The sequence below is a fragment of the Sceloporus occidentalis genome, unplaced genomic scaffold, assembly GCF_023333645.1.
Source record: "Sceloporus occidentalis isolate IW3139 unplaced genomic scaffold, rSceOcc1.0.p SCAF_30, whole genome shotgun sequence".
In the NCBI taxonomy this organism is placed as follows: domain Eukaryota; kingdom Metazoa; phylum Chordata; class Lepidosauria; order Squamata; family Phrynosomatidae; genus Sceloporus; species Sceloporus occidentalis.
Genome location: NW_028317010.1, coordinates 4,144,177 through 4,170,738, shown reverse-complemented (window position 1 = coordinate 4,170,738; position 26,562 = coordinate 4,144,177). Strand labels below are relative to the sequence as shown.

General features: G+C 40.4%; 1 protein-coding gene across 1 annotated transcript in view; it reads left to right on the top strand.

Annotated features, from left to right (window-relative positions):
* LOC149298935 (solute carrier family 22 member 15-like) overlaps positions 1-16,542 on the top strand; it is a 71,753-nt gene extending 55,211 nt beyond the window's left edge. The window contains exons 10-12 of the mRNA XM_089486786.1: positions 3,565-3,637; positions 14,545-14,697; positions 16,507-16,542. Coding sequence (XP_089342912.1) covers positions 3,565-3,637; positions 14,545-14,697; positions 16,507-16,542 — 262 coding nt within the window. The remainder of the gene's footprint in view (positions 1-3,564; positions 3,638-14,544; positions 14,698-16,506) is intronic.
* The last annotated feature ends 10,020 nt before the right edge of the window (positions 16,543-26,562 follow it).

The window sequence follows — 26,562 nt, the reverse complement described above, 5'->3', positions numbered from 1 at the left end:
GATTATGCTGATGGTCACATAAGGGTATCGATGTCAGCGGTTTTGAAATTCGGACCTGTGCAGTACACTCATTGCTTAAGTCGGCCATTGGCATGCGGTTAATTGGTACAGCAACTTTTGTAAAACATATAACCGTAATCTAAATGAAAACCAAAGCAGAATAATATCTAATATTAGATAATATTGCCGTAATAACGCAGATGAAGCAACTAATGGGTAGTTGAATTTCACAGATGCATGATGATTTATAAAGCAGTTTGAATTGACATTTTGCTCAGGTACCTCAAAGCTAGAGGAAAGTGAAATCATGTATTAGGAATACATAGGAGCTGCTGATGCGGGATACATAGATCTACATCGGAAACTGTTTATTTTTTTGGTGATGCACATAGATGTCCAGCAATTAATTAGCAGCATCATGATGCAACCCGTTTTTGCTGACCACTTGAGGCCCAAGAGACGATGCTGCCCATAAGGTAGTTTGCTCATACATTCTTCTCACCAATGGTGTAGAATGAGCTTCATGATGTCTGTAGAGTAAATTATATTCCCTTTTTTATATTCATGTAAGAGCAGTATAATTTATATATTAATTATTATACCAGCATGAAGGCAGAAGGCAGAGCTCGTATTAAGACACGCTAAATTTGGCTTTTCTATTTTCATTTTTTCTTTTATTTGGAGCCAATGCTGGATTTATATCCTTTTTGAATTTTGCTTAAAAAATAGTCTTTTGATGCGCTGAAATTTAATTAAAATATTCACGTTTGCAACCAAGGTTCGTACGTCCGTTCTTATTCCATTGTTATACTGCTGTTACTTGTGAGCTGTGCTGCTGAGCATTACAATGTACAGCCATTATACATTATACAATGTACGCCATTTTATCAGTCATTAGTATAATACAGCCAGCTTGTCCTTTTCACTAGTAATTTGATACTAGTTCATGTTGGCATATGTAGTTATTTTAAAACTAAACTCTTTCCTGCTATTCCTTGCTATTGTTAGCATGAAATCATTAACGCTTGTATATTTCATAAATAAAGATGTGTTTTCTGTGTTAAACATGCATATTATATATAATATACTGTTTGAATATTTCAGCCACTGCTCTAAGGTTGATGAGAGAGCAAAATGTGATGCTATTAGTGTAGTGTAACCCCTGTGCATGATAGGTCTTTCAATGAAAGATTTATCAGTGTTCGTCTCAGGTGCTCAGGATTTTAGCTTCTATCCTCAATCGATGCAGTAATGCTATGTGATGTGGTTATTAAAAATATTCATTAAAATCAAAGCTGAGCTGCTAATAAAAGAAAGTACTGCATATAACAGAGAGAAGAAATAACCATCTGGTATTGTAATTGTAGAAATTTTTCTGTATGAATGTTTATATATATATATATATATATATATATATATATATATATATATATATATATATATATATATATATATATACCGTATTTGCTCGACTATAAGACAACTTATTATAAGATGACCCCCCTCCCCCAAATTTGAATATTAATTTAGGGGAAAAAAGAAAAAGCCTGAATATAAGACTACCCTATAGGAAAAAATTATTCACATTAATTCACATTTTTTTTTTCCTATTTAATATAAAACCTCTGCTTCTGCCCGGCACTTCCGCTGGGGCTTCTATGGTGGAGCATCGGAAGGTCATGTCACTCTGGCCCTCAGTCATAGAAGTCCCAGAGAAACTGCCGGCAGCAGCGGAGGTTGTCTGTGTGCATTGCACAGACATTTACCGGCTGCCAGAGAGGAGGATCCAGGTCCCCTGCAGCGCTGCAGGGATCTGGATCTTATAGTTAGACCTTTATTTGAGGTCCGATTATAAGACGACCTTGAATGTAAGACAAGGGTATTTGCTCTGAAAAAAACGTGTTATATATTTGAGCAAATATGGTGTGTGTGTATATATATATATATATATATATATATATATATCACTGGCCACATTATTAGTTACACCTTGCTAGTACCAGGTTGGACCCCCCTTTTGCCTTCAGAACTGCCTTCATTCTTCATGGCATACTTTATACAAGATGCTAGAAACATTCCTCAGAGATTTTGGTCCATATGGACATGATGGCATTACGCAGTTGCTGCAGATTTGTCGGCTACACATCCATGATACAAATCTCCTGTTCCACCAAATCCCAACGGTGTTCTGTTGGATTGAGATCTGGTGACTGTCTAGGCCACTGGAGTACAGTGAACTCATTGTCGTGTTCAAGAAACCAGTTTGAGATGGTGACATGATGCGTTATCCTGCTGGAAGTAGCCATCAGTAGATGGGTACACTGTGGTCATAAAGGGATGGACATGGTCGGCAACAATACTCAGGTAGGCTGTCGCATTTAAATGATGCTCAATTGGTACTATGGGGCACAAAGTGTGCCAAGAAAATGTCCCCCCCCATACCATTACAACACCACCAGCCTGAACCGTTGATACAAGTCTGGATGGATCCATGCTTTCATGTTTACGCCAAAGTCTGGCCCTGCTATCTGAATTAGTATGCCTTGTTAAAGTATTCACGCCCTTGCTTTGCAACCTGGAATTTAAATGGGTTCGTAAGGGGTTTGTATCATTTGATTTATACAACATGCCTACCACTTTGAAGATGCAAACATTTTTTGTGGAACAAACAAGAAATCAGACACAAAAAAACAAAAACAGAGAACTGTGCGTAACTATTCACCCCTCCCAAAGTCAATACTTTTGTAGAGCCACCTTCTGCAACAATTACAGCTGCAAGTCTCTTGGATTATGTCTCTATAAGCTTGGCACATCTAGCCACTGGGATTTTTGTCCTTTCTTCAAGGCAAAACTGCTCCAGCTCCTTCAATATGGATCTTGTGCCAGGATAACAAGATTAACAATGTTATTCACTTCACCTTTCAGTGGTCATAATGTTATGGCTGATCAGTATGTGTGTGTATGTATGTATGTATATATATATATATATATATATATATAATTATATGCAATATAGCTGAAGCAAATATAGCTGCCAGCAGATTCTGTTGCTCTGTTACAGTAGAGGAGATTGAAAATATTTACCAATTTACATTTGTAAAATTTTAAATTGACAATAATTTTAACACACTTTAAAGCATGCTGGTACAGAAAGAAAAGCCTGCACTTGTGAGCTTACAATCTATTGCTTACTACTAACAGAGCTGACATTTAAATAATTTTACAATCAGATACCAAAAATGCAGAAAAATACTTTTAAGACACGTGGGATGATATAAGTGAAATGTCGAGTGTTAAGCTATCAAGGAGCTGCCTTCCAGCTGGTGCCTTTTTGAGGCCAGAGTGTTCTCAGAAGACTTCCGAAAAACGAAGGCAGAAGAGAGGCTATTTAAATATATCTAGGCTTTTGGGTTAATGGCATGCAGCTGTGCGTGTGCCTTATTTTTACAGCCTACAATCCCTTTGTTCAGAGAACCCTGTTCCTCTATTTTTAACCCTGTTTCTACTGTATCATCAATTGCAATATAAAGTCCTTTTATCATGTTTCTGATTTTTTTCTTGCAGGAATGCAGGACTGGGGGTGTGTGCAATGGCCTGCCGATTCGGTGGTATTCTTGCTCCATTTGTTCCTGCAATGGTAAAGTATCATATTTAAACTGCTTGCGTATTGTGAAATCCCTTACCTAAATTATAAATGGCCCTTTCGGACTGCAATTTTGTGTAATGTGGCACACAAAAATCTTTCTTTCATTTATTCTTTGTTCATTACAGTTTTATGACATGAGCTCTGTCTAAACTTATTCCCAATGCGTAATTTTTTCAGATTAGGTTTTCCTTAAATTCAGTAATAATGTGCTAGCATGAAATCACAGTAAATTAGAATTCACACGGTGTTGGTAATCAGCTCCTTCTTGCACAGGGTTTTTAAAGGTAGTTGTTCACAGGCCAGTGATCACTGCATCTTGCATAGCATGAATTTACCTTCTGTGTACTGTTGACAAATCTTACAACATCGATCTGGCTGCCTTGCATGTAAAATGGCACTAGTGCTAACAGATTTCTGAGATTCTCTCAGACCCTCTGGTCAGGTCCTGTCTGGCGCTGCTTGTCTTGGGTGTTGAGGGTTTAGAACATGACACTATACCCTGGAGCTCTGCACGGTGCCAGATATGAGATCATAACCGGGTCCGTTACAAAAAAGAATTCAGTTTATGTCGCCGACTGGTGCTAATCTGCTAAACATTGCAAATGGCAAAGCAACAGGATGATGTATAAAATCACAACATCTCATGAAGACATAACGTGTTCAACAACAGAATTTTAGATAATATAACTTTTCTCCCATGCTAAGTTATAAATCTTCTTGTCATTCTTAGATGTGTGTATTCGCTTACATTCTGCAGGGATGTACACAAAAAATAAGCAGTGACGCTACAGGTTTAGACATACTGGTGGACAGGTGTGTGGGGAGGCTGATGTATATAACACAGCAGGGTTCGTGGCCCAAGTCTGTGGGATGTTAGCCCTAGTAAGATTTAAAAGGGTAAGAATTTGGCAGAGAATAAGTGGGGAGCGGGTGGAACCTGGCCAAGTGCTACTTCCCTGCCCGGAGATTGGACAAAGTAAACAAACCCAAAAAGTCCCAGGTTTGAGTACAGCCCTGCATGTTAAAAGGAAAATAAAAATAATGTAGATATATCTGATAAAGTCATTGAGCTAACTTAGTTCAATCGGGCAGATTAATAACTTGAGTATTTCATAGTATAACAACATTCAACGTTCATCTGTGCGTTAGAAAAGCAAGATGGCCTCTACCACTAATTTTAAACCGCTGGTGGAACATATGGATGCATAAAGGCAATGCCCCCAGCCTCCCATTCCTCGGCCACCATTTTCACTACGGGGCACTGGGATATGACTTGCACAGTGCCTTTTATTGCATTGTATAGATGCAATGCAGAGATCTTTGAGCAGCAGCACATAGGGAGACTTCATCACCCAAGAGGACAGCCTGCTCCCTGGTTTTACAACAGGGGAACTGCCACCCCCTTGGACTACCTAATTGGCCTAGGCCAAGATATGTCACTGTTAATGCCTGCCTATAATAGCAGAATTCTGTGTCTAAATATCCTTTTCCAAAACACGGTAACATTAGTCAGAAATAAATGCACGGCAAAAAAACAATGATGAATTTGGCACATTTTATTTTAAATCAATTTGTACTTAATTTGAAATATTCCCTTATAATTAATTTTCATAATGAAGCTCAGTATAAAATATTACCCAATGCATATTGCATTTGGCAGCTAATCACTGGAAAGGTTGTAGGAATAATTTTTTTGACTATGATTCTGGAAACACTATTTTGTGGGTCATTTGTAGGGGACCTCACTTTGAAACACCTTGACTTCACTCAGTTTTCTAATTTCCTGTATAAATTGTAAGTGTTGTCCCTCTGTAATATTTACTAATATGTGCGTTGGAAAATCTCCATACCTTAGTGTTTGCAATATGTTGGCTTGGGTAAACATTTTCATTTGTGCTTTTCACTTCCACTTTAGTGCATATGATAGCTGACGGGTCCCTATCAAATGTTTTGGGGGCTTTTGCAGAATCTCCTCCTATGCATTTGCCCCTTTGCCCACCGCCAGGTATTTTTCAATCAGGGGATGTGTCCATCATTCAACATTTTCTTGCCTATGATATTTCTACCGAGCCGGTCAGCCCTAGTGCTAGCTTAGTTAACAGGGTATGCAGCAGTCTATTTAAACCCCCCATGCACACGTGGCGAAAATACCTCTATTGATTTCAATAGGAGCACTTTCCAGCCACTGACTAGTGGCAAGAATTGCCAGACCACTTAGAAGACAAGCAGCTTTGGTTAAGATGATACCTTTATTCATTAAGTGAAGTACACTGGTGGGCAAAGCAAATGACAAGTAAATTACTAGAATTGTAAATATTGTGGCAGCTACAGTTTAATATTAATAAATATAAAATAATACACTTGGAATGGAAAAATCCCAAAGCAGAATATAAGATTGGGGCAGTGCTCTGTCAGGTACAACAGAAGAGAGATGCAAAATAGGGGAGTGCGCAACCTAAAAAGCATAAAAGGTATACACATTCAGATTTCCAGGTTGCTGCTAGAAAAATAATGACCAATAAGTAACAAAATAAAGCAGGAATTAAGTGCATACCCAGCAAATACCAAAAAAACCCACTTATCTATGGCATAAATATTGGGCATTCCATCCCATTATATGGCCATATATTGTTTAGCCCGCCAATGCTGCAAAGTACCCCATATTTGGTGAGTCCTATACAATTTTTAGTGGATCTATTGCTTACCAGTGAGATGAATTAGTGGGACTGCTTTCCATTTTAACCCAAAAAGGGACTCTCAAGCAGTTTAAAGCCTACTGTGGACACCATTAATGAGGGATGCTCAACCCTAAGGTTTGGTCATGGTAGATAATTGGAAAAGCGTTCCATCATATATGGTAGAGGCTAATATAGTGATTGATTTTAGACATCCTGATTATAAGACCAGATCAAGGACTGATACAAATTTGAGTCTTTAAGTCAGGAAATCTGTGCCCATTCAGCCAACAGTGCATTTATGAGGTCAGGCATTGATGTTGAACAAGAAGGCCTGACTAGCAATCGGCATTCCAATCCATACCAATCTGTACCAAAGGTGTTCAGTTGGGTTAAGGTTAGAGATCTTTGCAAGCCACTCACGGTTCATCCACACCAAACTGGTTAAACCATGTCTTTATGGACCTTGCTTTGTGCACATGGGCACAGCACGAAAGGGCCTTTGTATGCTGTAGCATTAATAGTACAAATCACTTGACCTAAGGGGTCTAGCTCAAACCCTGAAAACCAGGTAGCGTTCTCCTGTGTCCGCTAAATCAATATATGTCCAGATAGTAAAGAGTGATCTATCACTCCATAGCACACGTTTCCTCTGTTTCATAGTCAGTGGCGTCTCCAGCTTTCATATTTAGGGGGGGCACATGGGGGGCCAGGAACCAAAGTATGGGGGCCAATTATAAAACGGTACATATACACTATATATATATATATATATATATATATATATATATACACACATATACACACACACGTTAGGCAGTTATTTCTCATTCTTTAATATTAGCCCCTGCTGATGACAATATATAGAAATATTACACCCTGCTTCTGATATATATTAATATTAACCCCTGCTGCGGATATATATTGATATTAGCCCCTGCTGTGGATATATGCTTATATTATACCCTGCTGCCGATATACATAAAAATTATACCCTGCTGCCGATATATATTAATATTTGACCCTGCTACCAGTATATATTAATATTAGCCCCTACTGCCAATATATATTATTAGTCCCTGCAGCCAATATATATATAAACTTAGCCCCTGCAGCCAATATATATTAATATTAGCCCCTGCTGCCGATATATATATAAATACTAGACCCTGCTGCCAATATGAATATAAATACTAGACCCTGCTGCCAATTAATATTAATATTAGCCCCTGCTGCCAATATATGTTAATATCTCCCTCTCCCTCCCAAACTATCCTAACTACCCCCTCTCCCTCCCAATCTATCCTAACTACCCCCTCTCCCTCCCAATCTATCCTAACTACCCCCTCTCCCTCCCAATCTATCCTAACTACCCCCTCTCCCTCCCAATCTATCCTATCTACCCCCTCTCTCCCTCCCAATGTATCCCTATCTACCTCTTCTCACTTCCTATCTACCTCTTTTCACTCTCTAACCCCCTCCTAACTTTCTACCCTCCTCCCCCCCCTTTGAAGTTCACTTACCTTGGGTTTGTAAAAGTCCAGCGGCGGGATCGCGAGGTCTCTGTCTTCCTGGTTCTGCCGCAGTGTGCGCGGCTTCATTGCTGAGCGCCGGATATGACATCATATACCGGCGCTCGGCTTGAAATGCCGGCACTGCGACCAAGGCAGAGGCCTCGCGGTCGTGGAAAAGAGTGAGAGGCGCCGAACGGTCGCTGAGAACTTATTCCTCAGCGACCGCTCGGCGCCTCTCTCTCTCTCCTCCGGATCTATTAAAAAAAAAAAAAAAAGACGGCGTTTCAATTGGGGGGGCACACCTGGGGGCACAGCATGATTTAGGGGGGGCCATGGCCCCCTCTGGCCCCCCCCTGCCGACGCCACTGTTCATAGTCCATTGCTATTGTGCTTTACCCCACTCTAGCCTACTATTGGCATTGCACATAGTGATCTTCTGCTTGTGTGCAGTTGCTCAGTCATGGAAACCCATTTTATGAAACTCCCGCCTCACAATGCTTGTGCAGATATGGCTTCCAGAGTCAGTCTGAAACTCTGTAGTTAGTGATGTTACAGAGGAAAGGCAATTTTGCATCCAATGTGTGCTTCAGTACTCTGGGGCTCCGCTCTGTGTGGTCTTCCCTTTGTGGCTGGGCTGCTGTTACTCCTAGACGCTTCTGCTTCACATGGGACTGGGGCAGATTAGCAGGGTATACATTTCTGAAACTGATTTGTCTCTAGGGTGGCATTCTATGTTTAAAGTCACTGAGCCTTCAGCACGACCCATTCTACTGCCGATGTTTATCTGTGGAAATGGCTTGATTTTTGTTAGCAATGGGTGTAGCTAAAATTGAATTAACATGAAATTAGAAGGTATGTGCTCATGCTGTCAGTTCACCTAATTATCTAAATAACAGTCACAGATGGAAAAAGCGAAAATGCCATGTAAGATTTAGCTGTTTTTAATGATTAAGGATTCTTTAATGAAGCACTTACCGTATTGGCTCGAATATAGGCCGCACTTTTTTCCCCCACTTTAAGTCTTTAAAGTTGGGGTGCGGCCTATATTCGGGGTCTAGCGCCCGACGGCCGGGACATGCAGTCCCGGGCGCCGGGCAGGCAGCGGGGTTAGGATACAGATCCCCTGCAGCGGTGCAGGGGACCTGCATCCTACTCTCGGATGTGCTCAGACAGCCTCCCCTGCCAGCACTTTCCACGGGGGGAGTGCCGGCACGGGAGATTGTCCAAGCGCATCGCGCAGACGTTCACCAGCAGCGGCGATGAGCGTGAACGACCTCCGCTGCCGGCACGTCTGCTCGATGTGCTTTAACAATCTCCCTTGCCGGGAATTCCCACGGGGGGAGTCCCGGCAAGGGAGATTTTTAAAGCACATCTTGCAGACGTGCCGGCAGCTTAGGTTGTTTCTGCTCGCATTGCCGCTGCCGGTGAACGTCTGCGTGAACAATCTTCCACTTCCGCCGCGGGAAGTACCGGCACCGGGCGTTGAAGTGTTATGTGTAGATGTCCCCCGTCGGCCCCGCAAGACCCCGTGGAGTCTGCACCGGTAAGTCTGGTGGGGGGGATATCTTGGGGACAGAGTGGCAGCATATCTTGGGGTGGGTAGAGTGGCAGCATATCTCGGGGGGGATAGAGTGGCAGCATATCTCGGGGGGTACATCTTTGGGACAGAGTGGGAGTATATCTCGGGGGCGGGCAGAAACCTTTTTCATTAAAAAAAGCACCTAACTTTTAGGGTGCGGCCTATATCCAAGCCAATACGGTATATTTAGGGCTGGATTCAGTTGCTATATGTAAATCTGTTTTATGGTAATCTTCCCATACACTGCAACAGGAAACCATGGAATAAAAAAACAGAAATACATTATATTTCAGGTAATTCAATCTGGACCACATTGCAGTTCTTAGAAATTTGTGTTTATACATAGGAGAAATCCCCACTTGAGCTTTCTGGAAGGGAAGTGAACCTGTGTGTTTGTATTGGTATTCTGATGGCACATAACCCACTAGTTGTGATAAAGAGGATTGAGGTTTTATAACTACCTACGCTATGTTTGCACTGAAAGGTTTCTTTTAAGTCTAAATTGCAGTCATCATGCACTAAGGAACATAGTCATCTTGCTATCCGTGAATCAAGTAACCATTGCTAGAACCACTGCACGGCAAATTGAGTCAATTCAAAATGTACAGTCATAGGCGACACATAGAGAGAGAGAATGAAGCAGGCAAGTAGATTGCTCATATTGTGCTATAATGGTCCTGTTTCCTTGGTGCTGTTCTGCACAGTAGCAACACTGAGCTCCTCATATCAGCCTTGGTTGTTATTCTTTGTATGGACAATTAAAGAATGCTGCATACTATTGCGTTGCTATGCTATGCGATTATTTAGGAAACATTTTTTGTTCTTTATTTTCAGTCTTGTTTCCTTTTTTTATTCATTTACAGTCTCTTCACCTACCTAATTATTTTATGGAACAAAGTTTTTCATTACAACCCGAATGGCATTCTTGCATGTTTTGTTAGGAGTTTTCTGCGTGAATAAAATTTACCTAATATAACCCAGAAAAGCATCCTTTTTTTAACCTGTTTTTGTATTGGTGGTAAATAATTAAAGTGAACCTTTTATCAACTTAACATTAAACAAAAAAACATTTATTGGCAGAAACAAAACATCTAGTCTGCCCATTTTCTCCTGCTGTAAAGACTCAAGCCTTAATCAGTCCTGGTTCCATCTTAAATTCAGGATAGCCATATTTGTGACGGAGTGGGCATGATGGGAACGAGAACACTCATTAATTTGAATGTAGACACTTCTGTGATTAGTTGCCCTCCCTCAATAGCTTAATCTGATTGGTCATTCTTATACATGGAGGTAGCCTGCTCTCTGATCACTGGCCGTCTCCTATTGTCTTTTCTCCACCCCAGGGGCGTTGTTAATTCACACCCACTAATATTCATTGGTCCCCTCTTTGTAATTCCTCATTAGTCTCAATTCCCCATTTAAAATATTATCAACTGTTTCATTGTCCTCCTTTGATTTGTTTTCCCCGTAATAATCTTGTTATACTCCTTGACCAAATCTTTACTGGTTCTTGTTGGGATATAAGGTGCCATTTCACTTCTACGCAGCTGCAGGCAGCAGCAGAGCTTCCCCTGTGAATGTTGAAAAGGAGTAGGTGGCGAAGACGGCAGGATTTAACCCTTACACCTTGGTTTCCATCACAATATGCCTATCCCATGCATTTTTTATTTCTTTGCTGTATGAATCCCTGCCACTTCTACTTGGATGTCATTATACTTATCTGCCATTGGTTTGGTACAGTACCAGATATAAAAATACATGATTTCGATTATGAGTGCCAGTTATTTGCGTTACACAGATGAGAGACAATATGATATATAAGATAATTAGGACCCTTTTTTGGAGCAAGATACATACAGTATTCAAGATGGGTGAATTGACTATCTCTGTAGGTAGGGCTGGGAGAAGATGGAAGGTAGCCAGGCGGTGGTATCAACAAAATGAAAATGAGGTGTAGTTGATTGAGTTGCAAGCTAGAGCTGAGATTTGAGAGGGAGGGCCCTCTTTACCTAATGGATCGGTTTGTCATTGTCTGTGGGCTCTAGATTTGTCATACTCCTTGAATGAATATATATATATATATATATATATATATATATTGTAAGAACTGCTTTGTAAATTGTTGGTGCTATATAAATACATTTGAAATGTGTCATCTGATTCTTAGAGAAATGTGAATCCAATAGATGACTACACAATAGATAAGAAGGGAGATACAACATCTGCAGAAGATAAGTCTAATAGCAGCACTCTGTATAGATCAAAGTGGATTAAGTCAGACAGAATGGTGCAGACGTAGTCCGGAAAGGAGATAATTGTGCAAACAAGAGATTCAGTGGTGTCATTCGTGAGAAACAAGCATAAGCAGACCATTTTCTTTGGGTACAAGCGGCAGTGAACACTGGCGTAACTACAGGGGCCGCAGCAGTTGCAACTGCCTTTTCAACCTTTTTCGTACCTTTTCAAAATAGTTGGAAAAACCGCACAACTCCATGTCCGATGGGACCTTCCTAAACTATTTTGAACGGCACAGGGAGACAGGGGCGTATCTGGGTCACTTGATGTGGTAAAACAGAGGCTGTCTGCACAGCATGGATGTGTAATTGTGTGTGTGTGTCAGCATCGGTGTGTAATTGTGTGTGTGTGTGTCAGCATCGGTGTGTAATTGTGTGTGTGTGTGTGTCAGCATCGGTGTGTAATTGTGTGTGTGTGTGTCAGCATCGGTGTGTAATTGTGTATGTGTGTGTGTCAGCATGGATGTGGGGGTGTGTGTGTAAGCATGGATGTATACTTGTGTGTGCCTGTGTGTTTGTGTGAGCATGGATGTGTACTTGTGTGTGTGTGTGTGTAAGCATGGATGTGTAGGTCTTTGTGTATGTTAGTGAGCATGAGTAAGTGTGTTTACATATGTGTGCCAGAGTGTATGTTGTAAGGGAGGGCAAGTTGCAAAGAAGGCACAGACAAGTTGTGAAGTTGGGGGCACTTGTCGTACCAGAGCCCTGGGGTTTCTAGTTACGCCCCTGCTTGTGAGCTGTTTAGCGAGACAGCCACACTTGCTGGACTACTATGTGTATTGTCCTACTCGCTAGATTCTGGATTGAAACCAACCATATAGTACCCTATAGATTCCTTTTTAGATTCCTTCAATACAGTGCTCGATAAGTGCTCTTAAAATTATCTTTGGTTTGCACTATTTTAAGTATTATTATATTATTTTAATATTATTATTTTATTTCTATGAATATGCTTCTATAAAAAAATCTTATGCCTAATTTTATCTGTCCAACATTATACAAATGCGTGTTAATTCCTATCAGTCTATCAATGTGTTATTTGACTAGTTTCATAATCTTAATCCTGTTTTAGGAATGCTGTTGTGAATATGTGTTTCCAACCCAGGCAAGCACAGTTGAATAGGGTTTCCCTGTTGAACAAGTAGGAAGCTGCAATTTTAATAACATTTTCTTTTTGCCAATTAGACCCCTGAGAAGCTTAATAAAAGCACCAGTATGGCATTCAAATTATTTACCAGTAAATTACCTTTTTACAATGACATATTCTTTTTAAAGTAGTTTCACAGTTGCAAGTAGCACATTACAATCTTAATTACTCCACATACACATTGCTGATTTACACTTAACTGTACTCAGTCAGAGTTTTGGTAGTCCTGCTATTTTTCTCATTATAAAGAGTTGTTAGTGTCTTTTTAGGGATGTGAATTCATTAGGTTGTGGCGTGATCAGCAATTCATTGCCTGAGCCTCTTGCACCCAGGGCTATGATTAGATCACTAATAAACATGACACAGAGGCTGTACAGTTGGCTTTATTACCAAAATGTTTTTTTTTCTCTTTTTTTATAATCTAGTTTAATTGGATTCCCAGTCTAACCCACCTCAAAGCAAGTAAATTAACTGTCGTTATGATCCATTATTACTTTAGAAATGCACACTTTTTCTTGAGCCTTGATGGTATCTTAATAGCCTAGAATTTATCTTTTTTCATGAGTTCTGTTAATTATATCCATCTGTGTGGATGTTCTGTTTCATGCCTATTCACAGTTTCATTCTATAATTGCTATTTTCTTATGAACACAGCTTGGGGTCTGTTCACACGGCGGGCTTTAGATACCTTACTGAATAGCTAGTTATCAATGGCTCAGTTTAATCCTTCACCTTGCTGAACTCCTAAAAAACATAACATTTGATGACAGATTGGTCTGTCTGTTTTTTGCACTTTAAAGACTCAAACCTTCATCAGTTCTTGGTCTCTTCGTAGATTCAGGCCAATGTCAATCCCATAAGTGTTTAAATTCACTCATTATATTGCCAGCTTCTGCTGGGAGACTTTTCCACTTATCTGCCACGCTATTGGTAAAGTAAATCCGTGTTACTTTATATCTGACCCTCCAGTTTTACATTATAACTTACTGTTCTACCTTCTATCACCCTTTGAAATAAACTTCCCTTCTGTACTTTGTTAAACTTTAACTCAGAGGATCACCCCTACATAGCTTGCATAGAGACAAGTACAAGGAAATTCTACAACTGGCTCGACACTTAAACTCGTCTAGATATACATGGCCAAAATCCATTGTTAATGTAAGGCAGCCTGTGACAGTGTGTACATTTATGAACACATACGTTGATAATTAGGCACCATTTTTGTTCTGAAGGGCCCTGATTGTGCTTGTGTTTACCTTTAAGTGAAGTCTAGCTTGTGTTTGTCATCACTGGCCTTCATGGGACTAATCTAAGGACAAGGTTCTAGCTACAGCATTCCTGTCCATTTTAACTGACAGCCGTTCTGTACTGTGTAATAAAATCAGAATTTCGATAGAACAATGTTTTGCAATGAATTGAAACTCCATGTAGCAACCCTTATATTTCATGTATACTTAGTAAAATGTATGCTCTGGTTTGTAATTCATGCGCTAAACATTTTGTATATAAATAATGAACTTCAACTGTGTTCTTTCTGAGATTTTTATGCTCTGATGCGTCTCAATTTATAGCGGTTTGTGTTTTTCCAAGATCTGTGGGTGTCCTGCTTGGTTAATAAAAGTAAAACCACTGTACTGCTATGCTTGATATCATTCTGAAGTCCATTTCTTTGGGTAATTTTCATCCTAGAAATCTCTAAATCCATCAATGCCATTCATGGCATTTGGAATCAGTGGCTTATCAGCAGGAATCCTGAGTCTGTTACTGCCAGAAACACTTAATAAGCCAATTGCTGAGAGCATTGAAGACTTACAGTCTCCTGCATACCAATTGTTAAACAAGGTAAGGTATCAATGAATGCAAAGAAAGATACATTATCATTAAGATGGCTTTATGTGGAGCTGATGGAAGTAGGGCCTTTCTACAAAGTCGCATGCTGTGTTTACATTTTCAGCAACTGCACGACTATTCTACATCTTTTGAAATCTCATAGCTTTGTTGAGAAATTACATATCTATTCATTGATAGAAATTAAAACCTACCTTCACATTATGCAATGTGCATTTAAATAAAGCAAATAAAAAAATTACACATATTACAAAAAGAACATATTAATCACTGACAAACCTAGAAAGCACTAATTTTGGCTCTACCCGCGATGCAATGGATCTCGCAGAACAAAATTCTGTTTCAAGCGAACAATCATTTAGTTTTCTCCTAATCATGAGACTATTCTGTTTCATTTCTGCAATGCACTGATCATATAATTTGCTTGTATTTGGGATATACAAATAGAGCTAAATAATTATTCCACCATCCTACTTGGTAAATTACCATTCTTTGCTGATCTCCTTTTTTTAAATACTTTATTTAGTAAAAGCGCAATTGTTTCACTGTTTAAATTTTGACACAATGTAACACATTTAGTGGGATACAAGTATTATGTAACTGTAATTATTTAATGTGCCAGATGCAGAATGTAAAATTATTATGTAGTTGCAACCAGTCCAATTATAGCAGTGTTGGTTTTAGGAAAAAGAAAGGTGCACACAATAACCAAATGAATGATTTCTTTGCTAAGTGTCAAGCCCAGAAAACACTGTATTAATGAAAAACTGCTAAATAGATTCTACTATTTGTCCTGAGTTTAGAAATATCTAATGTTTTTATGTTTTTATGCTTTTTTTGCAAGTTATTGGAAAATAAGTTTTTACAATTTTTCATCATTTTTTTTATATAGGAAATTAGATGATATGATCAAAATGGTATCTGATTGTATCCTGAAAAAACAATATGTAACTTGTGTGGGTACACTAAATTGAGGATAAAATTACAGCTAAATATGATTCCCGAAAAAGTGTTAAAACAGCCTTGGTCCCAAAGGGTACAAAAACTAAAAAACAGCCTGGTCCTTAAGGGGTTAATGTATTGCATATTTACTCAAAATATATTGTTGAAACAATTTTTTTATATGGAAATGTTCTCATGGTTTTTCAGGGAAAACAGGATGAAGGCCATACCTGAAGCAGACTGTATAATGTTTTTGAGCCATACATCGTGTAGAAGCATTGCTTTTGAAGACAACCACTAAGTTCAAAAGAGTGAACTCCAATCAGAATGTTAAATGCTAAAATGTGCCTCTTGCTTTTAATTCAGCCCACAAAGATACTGTTTGGCACCCACAAGGCACTTGGGTTTTCTTATGTCAGATGAATTCAGTGAGTTATTGTGCCTTTACTGCAAGCGTATAAATTTTGCTACCTAACATAGAAAAGGCAATTTAATGCCTCAATCACTTTGGTACAAGCGTTGTAAAAGTCATGTGTCCTCTGTTTTATGGAAATTGTAAAATTGTATATTTAATGAAGACATATGTCCGTATCATGCTGAGAAGACGCATTATGTAAATACCACAGCTCGGTTTTGAGTGGAGGGATAATATTCATTGTCTGCGAAATGGCAACACCAACATACTCAATGGTTTTTATTATTTTTTTCATGTACTTTGACCTTATGTTTTGATAGTAATTTTCGAATTCGTTTTTTTGTAAACCCAGGTTGTAAATTTAAGATCAGAATGTGACCATGAAACTCATTTAATAGATGCATCTATAAAATTATATATAAAATTCTTATATTGTTTTCTTTCAGGCAAATTTACACGTTCATAAAAGTGCTGTAGCATAATTTTCTGAACACATTGGAAAAAAGTAACTCAAAACATTATTTTTATATAATATTTTTTGTGTCTTTTAAAAGTTGCTTGAGTGGTATTGCATTCAAATTGTCTGATTATGATCTTGCTGTGACTTATGTTCTGCTAAAATAAATCTTTATCCTTTTATATTAATACTTTCCTGTTAATAGACATTTCTATAGATGATGTGCCTAGCATAGGATTTACTAAATACATTCCCTTATTACCAAATGTTTGTTAAAAACAGTGTGATAGTAATGTTTAAATATTGAATAATTTTATATGGAATAGGTGTTTTAAAGGGCATAATATATATATATATATATATATATATATATATATATTTATATTTATTCTTGAAGTGTAATACTCCCTTTATAAAAGGTATATACTTTTGCATTTAAATATGGGTATTGCAGTCCTTCTTCACAACCCTACAGTAAAATGTTGCATAGAAACAGTCAATGCTCCTTTTGAGTGTGGACTATTTAATATTGATGATAATGATTCACGAATGTAGCAAAAAATCTTAGAGCTCTTTGAACTTTGGCTGTATTAATGTTACCAATTATATTGATGGGTCTCTGCAGCCAAAGAATTGACAAAGTCATTGGAGGACATTTTCTTCTTAATTTAGCTGGAGCTCCTAAACATGAAAAAGCCGGTGTGGTGCCATCCATTCCAACTCACAATCATAGATGATGTTTTTTTTATTTTTTGTAAATATCTTCACTATTGTTTGTCTTTTAAAAATAGATTCTGATACATATAGTATAGTAGGTTGAAAATAAGACTCCAGTCCATCAAGTTCAACCTTTCACACATACCTACTTCTAAAGTTCTAAAGTTGATCCAAAAAAAGCCAAAAAAAACCCTACTTGGAGCAATTACCAATTCTTATTGTTCTTAATCTGAAGAACCCTTTCCTATGCTGATGCTGAAATTTCCTTTTCTCAAGTTTCAACTGATGACCCTGTGTCTTTTTTACAGACCTCTTAATGAATAGATAACTAGAGAGCTTTTTATACTGACCTTGTATCTATTTGAACAATGTGATCATATCCCCTCTTAGACGTCTCTTTTCAATTAAAAACAAGTTAAGTTTTTCTACACTTTCTAAAATTCTCCAGCTCTATAACTACCTTACAATACAATAAAACAATTTTAGTTTATTTTGTCCTTGCTAACAGTTGAAATTTAATTTAACTTTGCACAAACATCCAGTTAGTGACAATTGACATGCTCGGACCGTCACAGCTTTAAACGGGTGTAGAAAGCTTTCTACTTTCGCTTTCTACACCCAAATGGTGTTGCTGTAATGCCTCGATAGCGAGGTATTCAGGGGTGCCACAGAAATGCCTCGATAGCATTCACCGACAACGAACGCCCCACCCCACAACTGCCACTGGAAGATTTTGCCACTTGATGCAATAGTTAAAAGGTAATATGCAAAAAAGAATTTCCCATTGATGTTACCACCAGGGGCACCTTCCAGTTCCAAAAAGTTTATAAAAAAATATATTTTTATGAGTAAGTCAGAAAATTAGTGCTTTATCTTCAAAGTATTCTCTGATGGAAAAGTTGTCTACTTTGAAGATGCGCCGTGACTCTCAAGGGGGCGGGCTCACACGGAAGAGTTCCTTTTGACTGGGAGAAGAGCATGTCGGAGGAGAGCGGTCTGCAGGGGAAGAAGTAAGTATTTTAAAAAAAATGCTTATGGTGATAGATGGAAGGGGACCCATATTCAAAGGGGGGCTGCCTTGGGGACAACAATTTAATAATACAAAAAGGGGGTGGCTGAGGGTTATAAGCACACAACAGGGTGGTTGGGGCATCACCTATAAATCAATACAAAAAGGGGTGTCTGTTTACAATACACATGGGTATGGGGGGCATTACATTAACCAGAACAAAAGGGGGTGAGGGCGTCAATACACAAGGGAGGGGGGCTGGCTGGGGGCATTACATAAAAATCAATACACAAAGGTATGGGGACATAAATGCACAAAGGCAGCTAGCTGGGGGCACAAATGCACATGGGGCAATACACAAGGGTGTGGGGAGTACATTAATACTAAAGGGGGGCCTGGCTGGGGCATCAATACACAAGGGTGCAAACACACAAACAACAAAGCAATGTGGAAAGCATGTTTTATACTTTGTGTAGCTTAACCCATCCTGATGCAGGTGTCGGTGTAGCAGAGCCTGTCCTGGTGTGTGTTTGGGTGTCGTTATGGCAGAACCTGTCCTGGTGTGTGTGTGTGTATTTAGTCATCTGTTTCCTGGCACTTTACTTACTGTAGCAATAAATAGAACTATTTAATTTTTACTTATCTAGAGATAAAACACCCTCTTGAATTTGTAGTCACTTCAGATGACACTTCCTAGGCCCAGAAATCAGTGAGGAAAAGTAAAGGTTTTGTTTTATTTACTCTATCTCAATCTGCATATTTTATTAAAAAGGATCAGTGGTACTAAATTGTGGCTTCAGGCGTCCCGTGTATGATGACTTTTTTTAGTGTACTCCCAATCCCAATTTGTAAGCACGAGCATTAGTGTGTATGTATAAGTGTTGTGGAGAGGGAGTGTGTGTTAGAATGAGTTGAGTGTCTATGTATGGGTTAGTGAGTATGTGTATGTGTAAGCATGTGTATGTGTGGAAGTGTGTTTACCTATCTGTGCTAACGGGTATATTGAAAGGGGCAAAGAAGGCACAGACAAGCAGGGGACAATGATGGCACATAAAAGCTGTTTAGTTGCAATGATGGCACAGACCAGTTGTTTGTGGGCAAAGATGGCATAGGTTGAATGTTTGGGGGCAAAGGTGGCACTGTGGGACATATACATTCATGCTCACATACACTTGTACATAAGTATTTGTGAAAAAATCAATTCAATTCCATTTTTTCTTATAATCCATCATCTATATGATATGTATATAGTATGCTGTATCTGGTGGCTGGTCCTGAGCCTTGGGTGTAGGCACTGATCTTCATTCTAAAAAATAATGCCAAACCAGTGAACACTTTCTTTCTTACAAATGGCATTTTTTTGCATTACTGAGCATTGCTTTATGCCAATTTTATGTCTTCCTCTTCACTTGAAATGGTTTTCTGCTTTCCTTAATCTAATCATTGCATGTAAAGTAGCTTTGTTCATAAAAGTTTGTGTTGAAATTTACTCTTCATAGTCCCAGATCCTTTTAGTTCTTAAGCAACTTTAATACCTAATACAGCTTCGAGAGCATTTGTCTCCTCAAATATAAGCAACCCACATAATCTCCGAATGAGTGGGTAAGATCTTCCTTTTAATTCAAACGCTTTATTCTTGCCGATGCACACACTGCATCCTGTGATGGGTTTTCGGTGTCACTGAATGCTTTGATATTGAGGCATTTCAACTACACTGTTTAAGCTTATGAGGCGATCAGCTCTTTTAAAGCAGGTGTCCGGCTCCATATTGTACATGACGCACATGGATGCTCCAGTGAGTGATTGCATGGGGACCCTGGAGGCATTGCATACAGCAACACTGTTTTTGAGTAACGTGAGCCAACTTTTGGTTGCATTCTAACAGCTGGTGGCAGATGTATATGAAAAAGTGGTAGTCAGGTGACCCCTGGTTTAACTGTCCCAAGTAGGCAGAAAGAAGCCTTCTTGCTCAGAGTCAAAACTACCATGAGCCACATGCAGCAGCAGCACCAAATATCCTTGCTCTAGTAGTGCTAAAATCTTGCGCAACCTCGCCTACCAAAGAAAGGACTTCTTTTAGTTACTACCAAGGACTTATGGAAGGGTCATGTGCTGGTGGTTTTAGTGAAGCATGGACTAAAACCACCGGTGCCAACCCAACCGCCTCGCCTGCTGCCACTATTGCCCCTGGTAAGCCAGTGCACTGCCACTTTGGGCCAGGTCATGTCCTTACTTACCCACCTTAAACAACACATGAATGAATTCCTGGAACAGAATAAGGTATTTCTGGGCAACAGATTACATGTGGTTGAGAAGCTGATCAGTAGGCTGAGCAACTGCAAGCCGTCATGGACACCCCAGAGTACATGCTGACCACTCTCCGTGACCCAATGGTGACCTCAATGTCCTTCCTTACTCTGGGGATCAATTCTTGTTCTTTTTAATAATATGGGAGTCTATCTGCCAGTTCCTTCCCTGTGTCCTGCATCCACTGCTGCATCTCAATCTCCTTCCTACACAATCTCTCTTACTCTGGGGGATCAATTCAGTGTCCTGTACCATGAGCCTGGATGTGTATCTGCCAGTGTCTACCCAGTGCCCTGCTATTGCTGCTGCCATATCATCTTCCTTACTCTGAAGTATGAATTAATCAAAGTGGTGCAATTTATGGAGAACTACCGTCTTATAGCATGCTGCTGGATGTATGTATGGATTGGTGCACTGCTGGTGGTCCTGCAGTGCAAAATCGACTCTGGATTTGTTCCTTAACCATGAGATGGTGCTGCTGTAGGTGAAAGGTGAGTCCAAAAAAAGCTCCCGAATTTCATCTGAACCAAAAAGTCAGAAAACAAAGTTAATTGTCCAAAAACCGATGCAGGAAAAACAAAACAAAAATTTCATGCACAAGTCTAGTGAATATGCCAGGGGTGTCCAAGATTTTTTCTGCAGTGGGCCTCTTCACCAGAAATGTATGTGTGCGTGGGTCCTATTCATTTTTCATTAAGAGAAATATGGCCAAATCTGCCCAAAATATAGTGTATAACAAAATTGTAAAATTAAAAAGTGTCAGGTTTAAGTCACTGAGATTGATCGGTGAGCCTGATTCATCTAAGCATTAATTGGTGTTAACAGGGGTGGAAAATGTGAATTAATTACCTGCCTAAACCAAATACTACGTCTGTGTATTGTAGACTGCAAGTACAACCGATAGAGAAAACAACTACTTCTTAACAATTTAATGGGCTTACATGTGCATTCCAGGTCAAACCTCAAACACTACAATCAACACATCTATGGAAAGTTATTGTACAATACAAAGTGCAAGTAAACATGTTGGAAGGCTAGCAGGCAAAAGTATACCAAGGGAATTTTAACTATTTCAGTGACAACAAATGGACGGCATTATAAAAGGGAAGCCAGTATGGTAAATGATATACCGCTGTATTAGAAATTACTTAGATTTATTGTCACACACATTCACTGTTACTTTTATAAGGATGGCTTCTTATCCAATAATACATTTTAAAAGTTCAGTCCAGTTGAGAAAGCTGCAAAAGCAAAAATAAATCATTATATTAACCCCTTCAGTATTATTTTGCCATTTTTACCATTTCTTGATTTAATCAAGATCCTCCTTTTCCGTGTTTGATGTATCCACACAAATCAGACATACTTTTTAAAAAAAACTATAGACACACACAAAAAATAATAAGCGGTCAGTTGTATACTAAAAAAAACTTTTGTAATTTTGCATAGAATTTCTTCTACATAGTAGATACTACTGCTGAACAATTAGCCAATTTAGGTTAAGTAACAGCTCCTAATTACAGTAATACCCAGCATAGATATTTTGTATGTTCTTGAAGGACAAATCTATCCTTTACATGTTACCCTATAATGCTACTGGCTTAAGGGGTTTGGCACTGTTCTCAGTGTAATATGGTGTAATATTTTGCTTATTTATTTATATATACACTGCTCAAAATAATAAAGGGAACACTTAAACAACACAATGTAACTCGAAGTCAATCACACTTCTGTGAAATCACACTGTCCACTCAGGAAGCAACACTGATGGACAATCAATTTCACATGCTGTTATGCAAATGGAACAGACAACAGGTGGAAATTATAGCAATTATAGGCAATTAGCAAGACACCCCCAATAAAGGAGTGGTTCTGCAGGTGGTGACCACAGACCACTACTCAGTTCCTATGCTTCATGGCTGATGTTTTGGTCACTTTTGAATGCTGGCGGTGCTTTCACTCTAGTGGTAGCATGAGACGGAGTCTACAACCCACACAAGTGGCTCAGGTAATGCAGCTCATCCAGGATGGCACATCAATGCGAGCTGTGGCAAGAAGGTTTGCTGTGTCTGTCAGCGTAGTGTCCAGAGCATAGAGGCGCTACCAGGAGACAGGCCAATACATCAGGAGACGTGGAGGAGGCTGTAGGAGGGCAACAACCCAGCAGCAGGACCGCTACCTTCACCTTTGTGCAAGGAGGAGCAGGAGAAGCACTGCCAGAGCCCTGCAAAATGACCTCCAGCAGGCCACAAATGTGCATGTGTCCACTCAAACAGTCAGAAACAGACTCCATGAGGGTGGTATGAGGGCCCGACGTCCACAGGTGGGGGTTGTGCTTACAGCCCAACACCGTGCAGGACGTTTGGCATTTGCCAGTGAACACCAGGATTGGCATATTCGCCACTGGCGCCCTGTGCTCTTCACAGATGAAAGCAGGTTCACACTGACAGAGTCTGGAGATGCCGTGGAGAAAATTCTGCTGCCTGCAACATCCTCCATCATGACCGGTTTGGCGGTGGGTCAGTAATGGTGTGGAGTGGCATTTCTTTGGGGGACCGCACAGCCCTCCATGTGCTTGCCAGAGGTAGCCTGACTGCCATTAGGTACCGAGATGAGATCCTCAGACCCCTTGTGAGACCATATGCTGGTGCGGTTGGCCCTGGGTTCCTCCTAATGCAAGACAATGCTAGACCTCATGTGGCTGCAGTTCCTGCAAGAGGAAGGCATTGATGCTATGGACTGGCCCGCCCGTTCCCCAGACCTGAATCCGATTGAGCACATCTGGGACATCATGTCTCGCTCCATCCACCAACGCCACGTTGCACCACAGACTGTCCAGGAGTTGGCGGATGCTTAAGTCCAGGTCTGGGAGGACATCCCTCAGGAGACCATCCGCAACCTCATCAGGAGCATGCCCAGGTGTTGTAGGGAGGTCATACGGGCACGTGGAGGCCCCACACACTACTGAGCCTCATTGTGACTTGTTTTAAGGACATTACATCAAACTTGGATCAGCCTGTAGTGTGGTTTTCCATTTTGATTTTGAGTGTGACTCCATATCCAGACCTCCATGGGTTGATAAATTTGATTTCCATTTAGAATTTTTGTGTGATTTTGTTGTCAGCACATTCAACTGTGTAAAGATCAGTGGCGACTCTAGAAACAATATATAGGGGGGGCACAAAAGATACCACAGTCAAAATTGGGGGGGCATTAATAATTTCCACCATTAAATCATACCACTGAAAAAATCATATATATATATATATATATATATATATATAATTCCCAAAAGTAATGATACTTTTGTTATTGGGCTAACATAATACTTCAACATGGGAAGCCTGAAGCCACAAATAAATAACACAATACCTTAACTTTTCCACTAAATGATTTCTGGGCCTTGAAAGTTTTATCCCCTGAAGTCACTACAAATTCAGGAGGGCGTTTTATCTCTGGATATAGCTCTGCCATACCGCCACCTAGACAAACACACCAGGACAGTCTCTGCCACACCAACTACCAAACACACACACCAGGACAGGCTCGGCCACACCAACATCCAGACACATGCACCAGAAAAGGCTCTGCCACACCAACATCCAAACACACACACACCAGGACAGGCTCTGCCACACCAACATCCAGACACACACAGCAGGACAGGTTCTGTCACACCGACACCCAAACACACACCCCAGGACAGGCTCTGCCACACCGACACCCAAACACACACCCCAGGACAGGCTCTGCCACACCGACACCCAAACACACACACACCAGGACAATCTCTGCCACAATGACACCCAAACACACACCAGGACAGACTCTGACACCCAAACACACACACCAGGACAGGCTCTGCCACACCAACACCCAGACACACACACCAGGACAGGCTCTGCCACACTGACACCCAGACAGACACACCAGGACAGGCTCTGCCACACTGACACCCAGACACACACCAGGACAGGCTCTGCATGTATAGATCAATTGAAATTCACTTGTGAACTCAGCATTGAGGATATAGATCAAATAAACAGAATCAGACATACAAATCCTGCAGGTATACAATTATAATGTATGGAAACATAGCACTGCAGGTATAGATCAACTGCAAATCACATGTAAACTCAGCACTGAGGGTATAGATCAAATAAAGACATGGAAACAGCACTGCAGGTAATGATCAACTAAATATGACATACAAACCCTGTATTTGCAGGTATACATAAATAATGTATGGAAACATAGCATAGCAGATATGGATCTACAGAATAACACAAAAGCACAGCTTTGTGGGTATAGATCAATTGGAATTCACATAAAAACACAGCATTAAAGGTATAGATAAACCCCCACTTGGTATTTAGAGCTCACACAATAAAACACAACAAAACAATTACACACAGAAAGCTCAGCTGGACATAAGGCAATGGATTCAACATGGTTTTGTGTAAATAGCTTCATTCTACAATATCATATTATTCACAATGGTTGCATAATTGAGTTATTGCATTTTTCCAGCATACCTGGAATGCATAAGGGAAACTGGGGGCAAACGCAAACTCTGTCCCCAGTTTCCCATAGGCATCTTTGTCACTAAACATGGGACCAAAGATGCCTATGGGAAACCAAAGGCAGTGTTTTCCTTTGCCCCCAGTTTCCCATAGGCATCTTTGTCACTAAACATGGGACCATGGTAAGCTATTTACTGACAAAGATGCCTATGGGAAACTGGGGACAGAGTTTGCCTTTGCCCCCAGTTTCCCATAGGCATCTTTGTCACTAAACATGGGATCAAAGATGCCTATGGGAAACTGGGGACAGTGTTTTCCTTTGCCCCCAGTTTCCCATAGGCATCTTTGTCACTAAACATGGGACCATGGTAAGCTATTTACTGACAAAGATGCCTATGGGAAACTGGGGACAGAGTTTGCCTTTGCCCCCAGTTTCCTATAGGCATCTCTGTCACTAAACATGGGACCATGGGGAGCTATTTAGTGACAAAGATGCCTATGGGAAACTGGGGCCAAAGGCAAACTCTGTCCCCAGTTTCCCATAGGCATCTTTGTCACTGAACATGGGACCATGGGGAGCTATTTAGTGACAAAGATGCCTATGGGAAACCGGGGACAGAGTTTCTCACCAGTTTCCCATAGCCATCTTTGTCCCAGCCTCCCACTGACAACCATGCCCCCAGTTTGTTAACTTACCTGACTGAAGACACGCGGCCTGACAGTGGACTCTGCTGAATTCCCGCTGCCAACTTTCTCCACCCACTTCACTGAACGGGGCTGGCACCGCCCCACAAAGGTAATTGAGCCGTGCTGACGCCGCCCACTAATGTTATTGAGCGGCGCCGGCTGACTCAATTCAATTTCAAATCGACAGGGGCGGCATTTTAAGAATACACCCCAGTCGATCCGAAATAGATTTGAGTCAGCTGGCCAGCGCGGCTCAATAACCTTCGTGGGTGATGACACCCCCGTTGGGGGGGGCAACAGGGGGGCAAGGAATAACCAAGGGGGGCAATTGCCCCCCCCTTGCCCCCCTGTAGCGACACCACTGGTAAAGATGAAACTATGTCATACGATTAGTTCATTCATTCAGATCTAGGATGTGTAATCTTAATGTTCCCTTTATTATTTTGAGCAGTGTACTTTATTTTCAAAAAGATACTTTTTATTTTTCCATTTCTTGAAAGAGGGAGACACTTTTCACTCTCTTTCCTCTGATCTCCCCTGATTTGATCGAATTGAGAGCAGCAGGCATGGCTCCAATGTTTGCAATCAGCCAGCAGGACAGACCCTGCTGGGACTCTTCTCTCCTCCAGAGTCCTTCAGACGCATGCAACCTTTGACACCTGCTGGAAGGGACTGCCAGACAGTGTTATTGGCCATACATGTTATAATGTCATACCGGTGCTTACAGCGACTGTCATTATACCCAATCTGTTGGCAGAAAGCCACCAATAATCTCCTGTGCAGCGGCAGTTATATGTCCCTG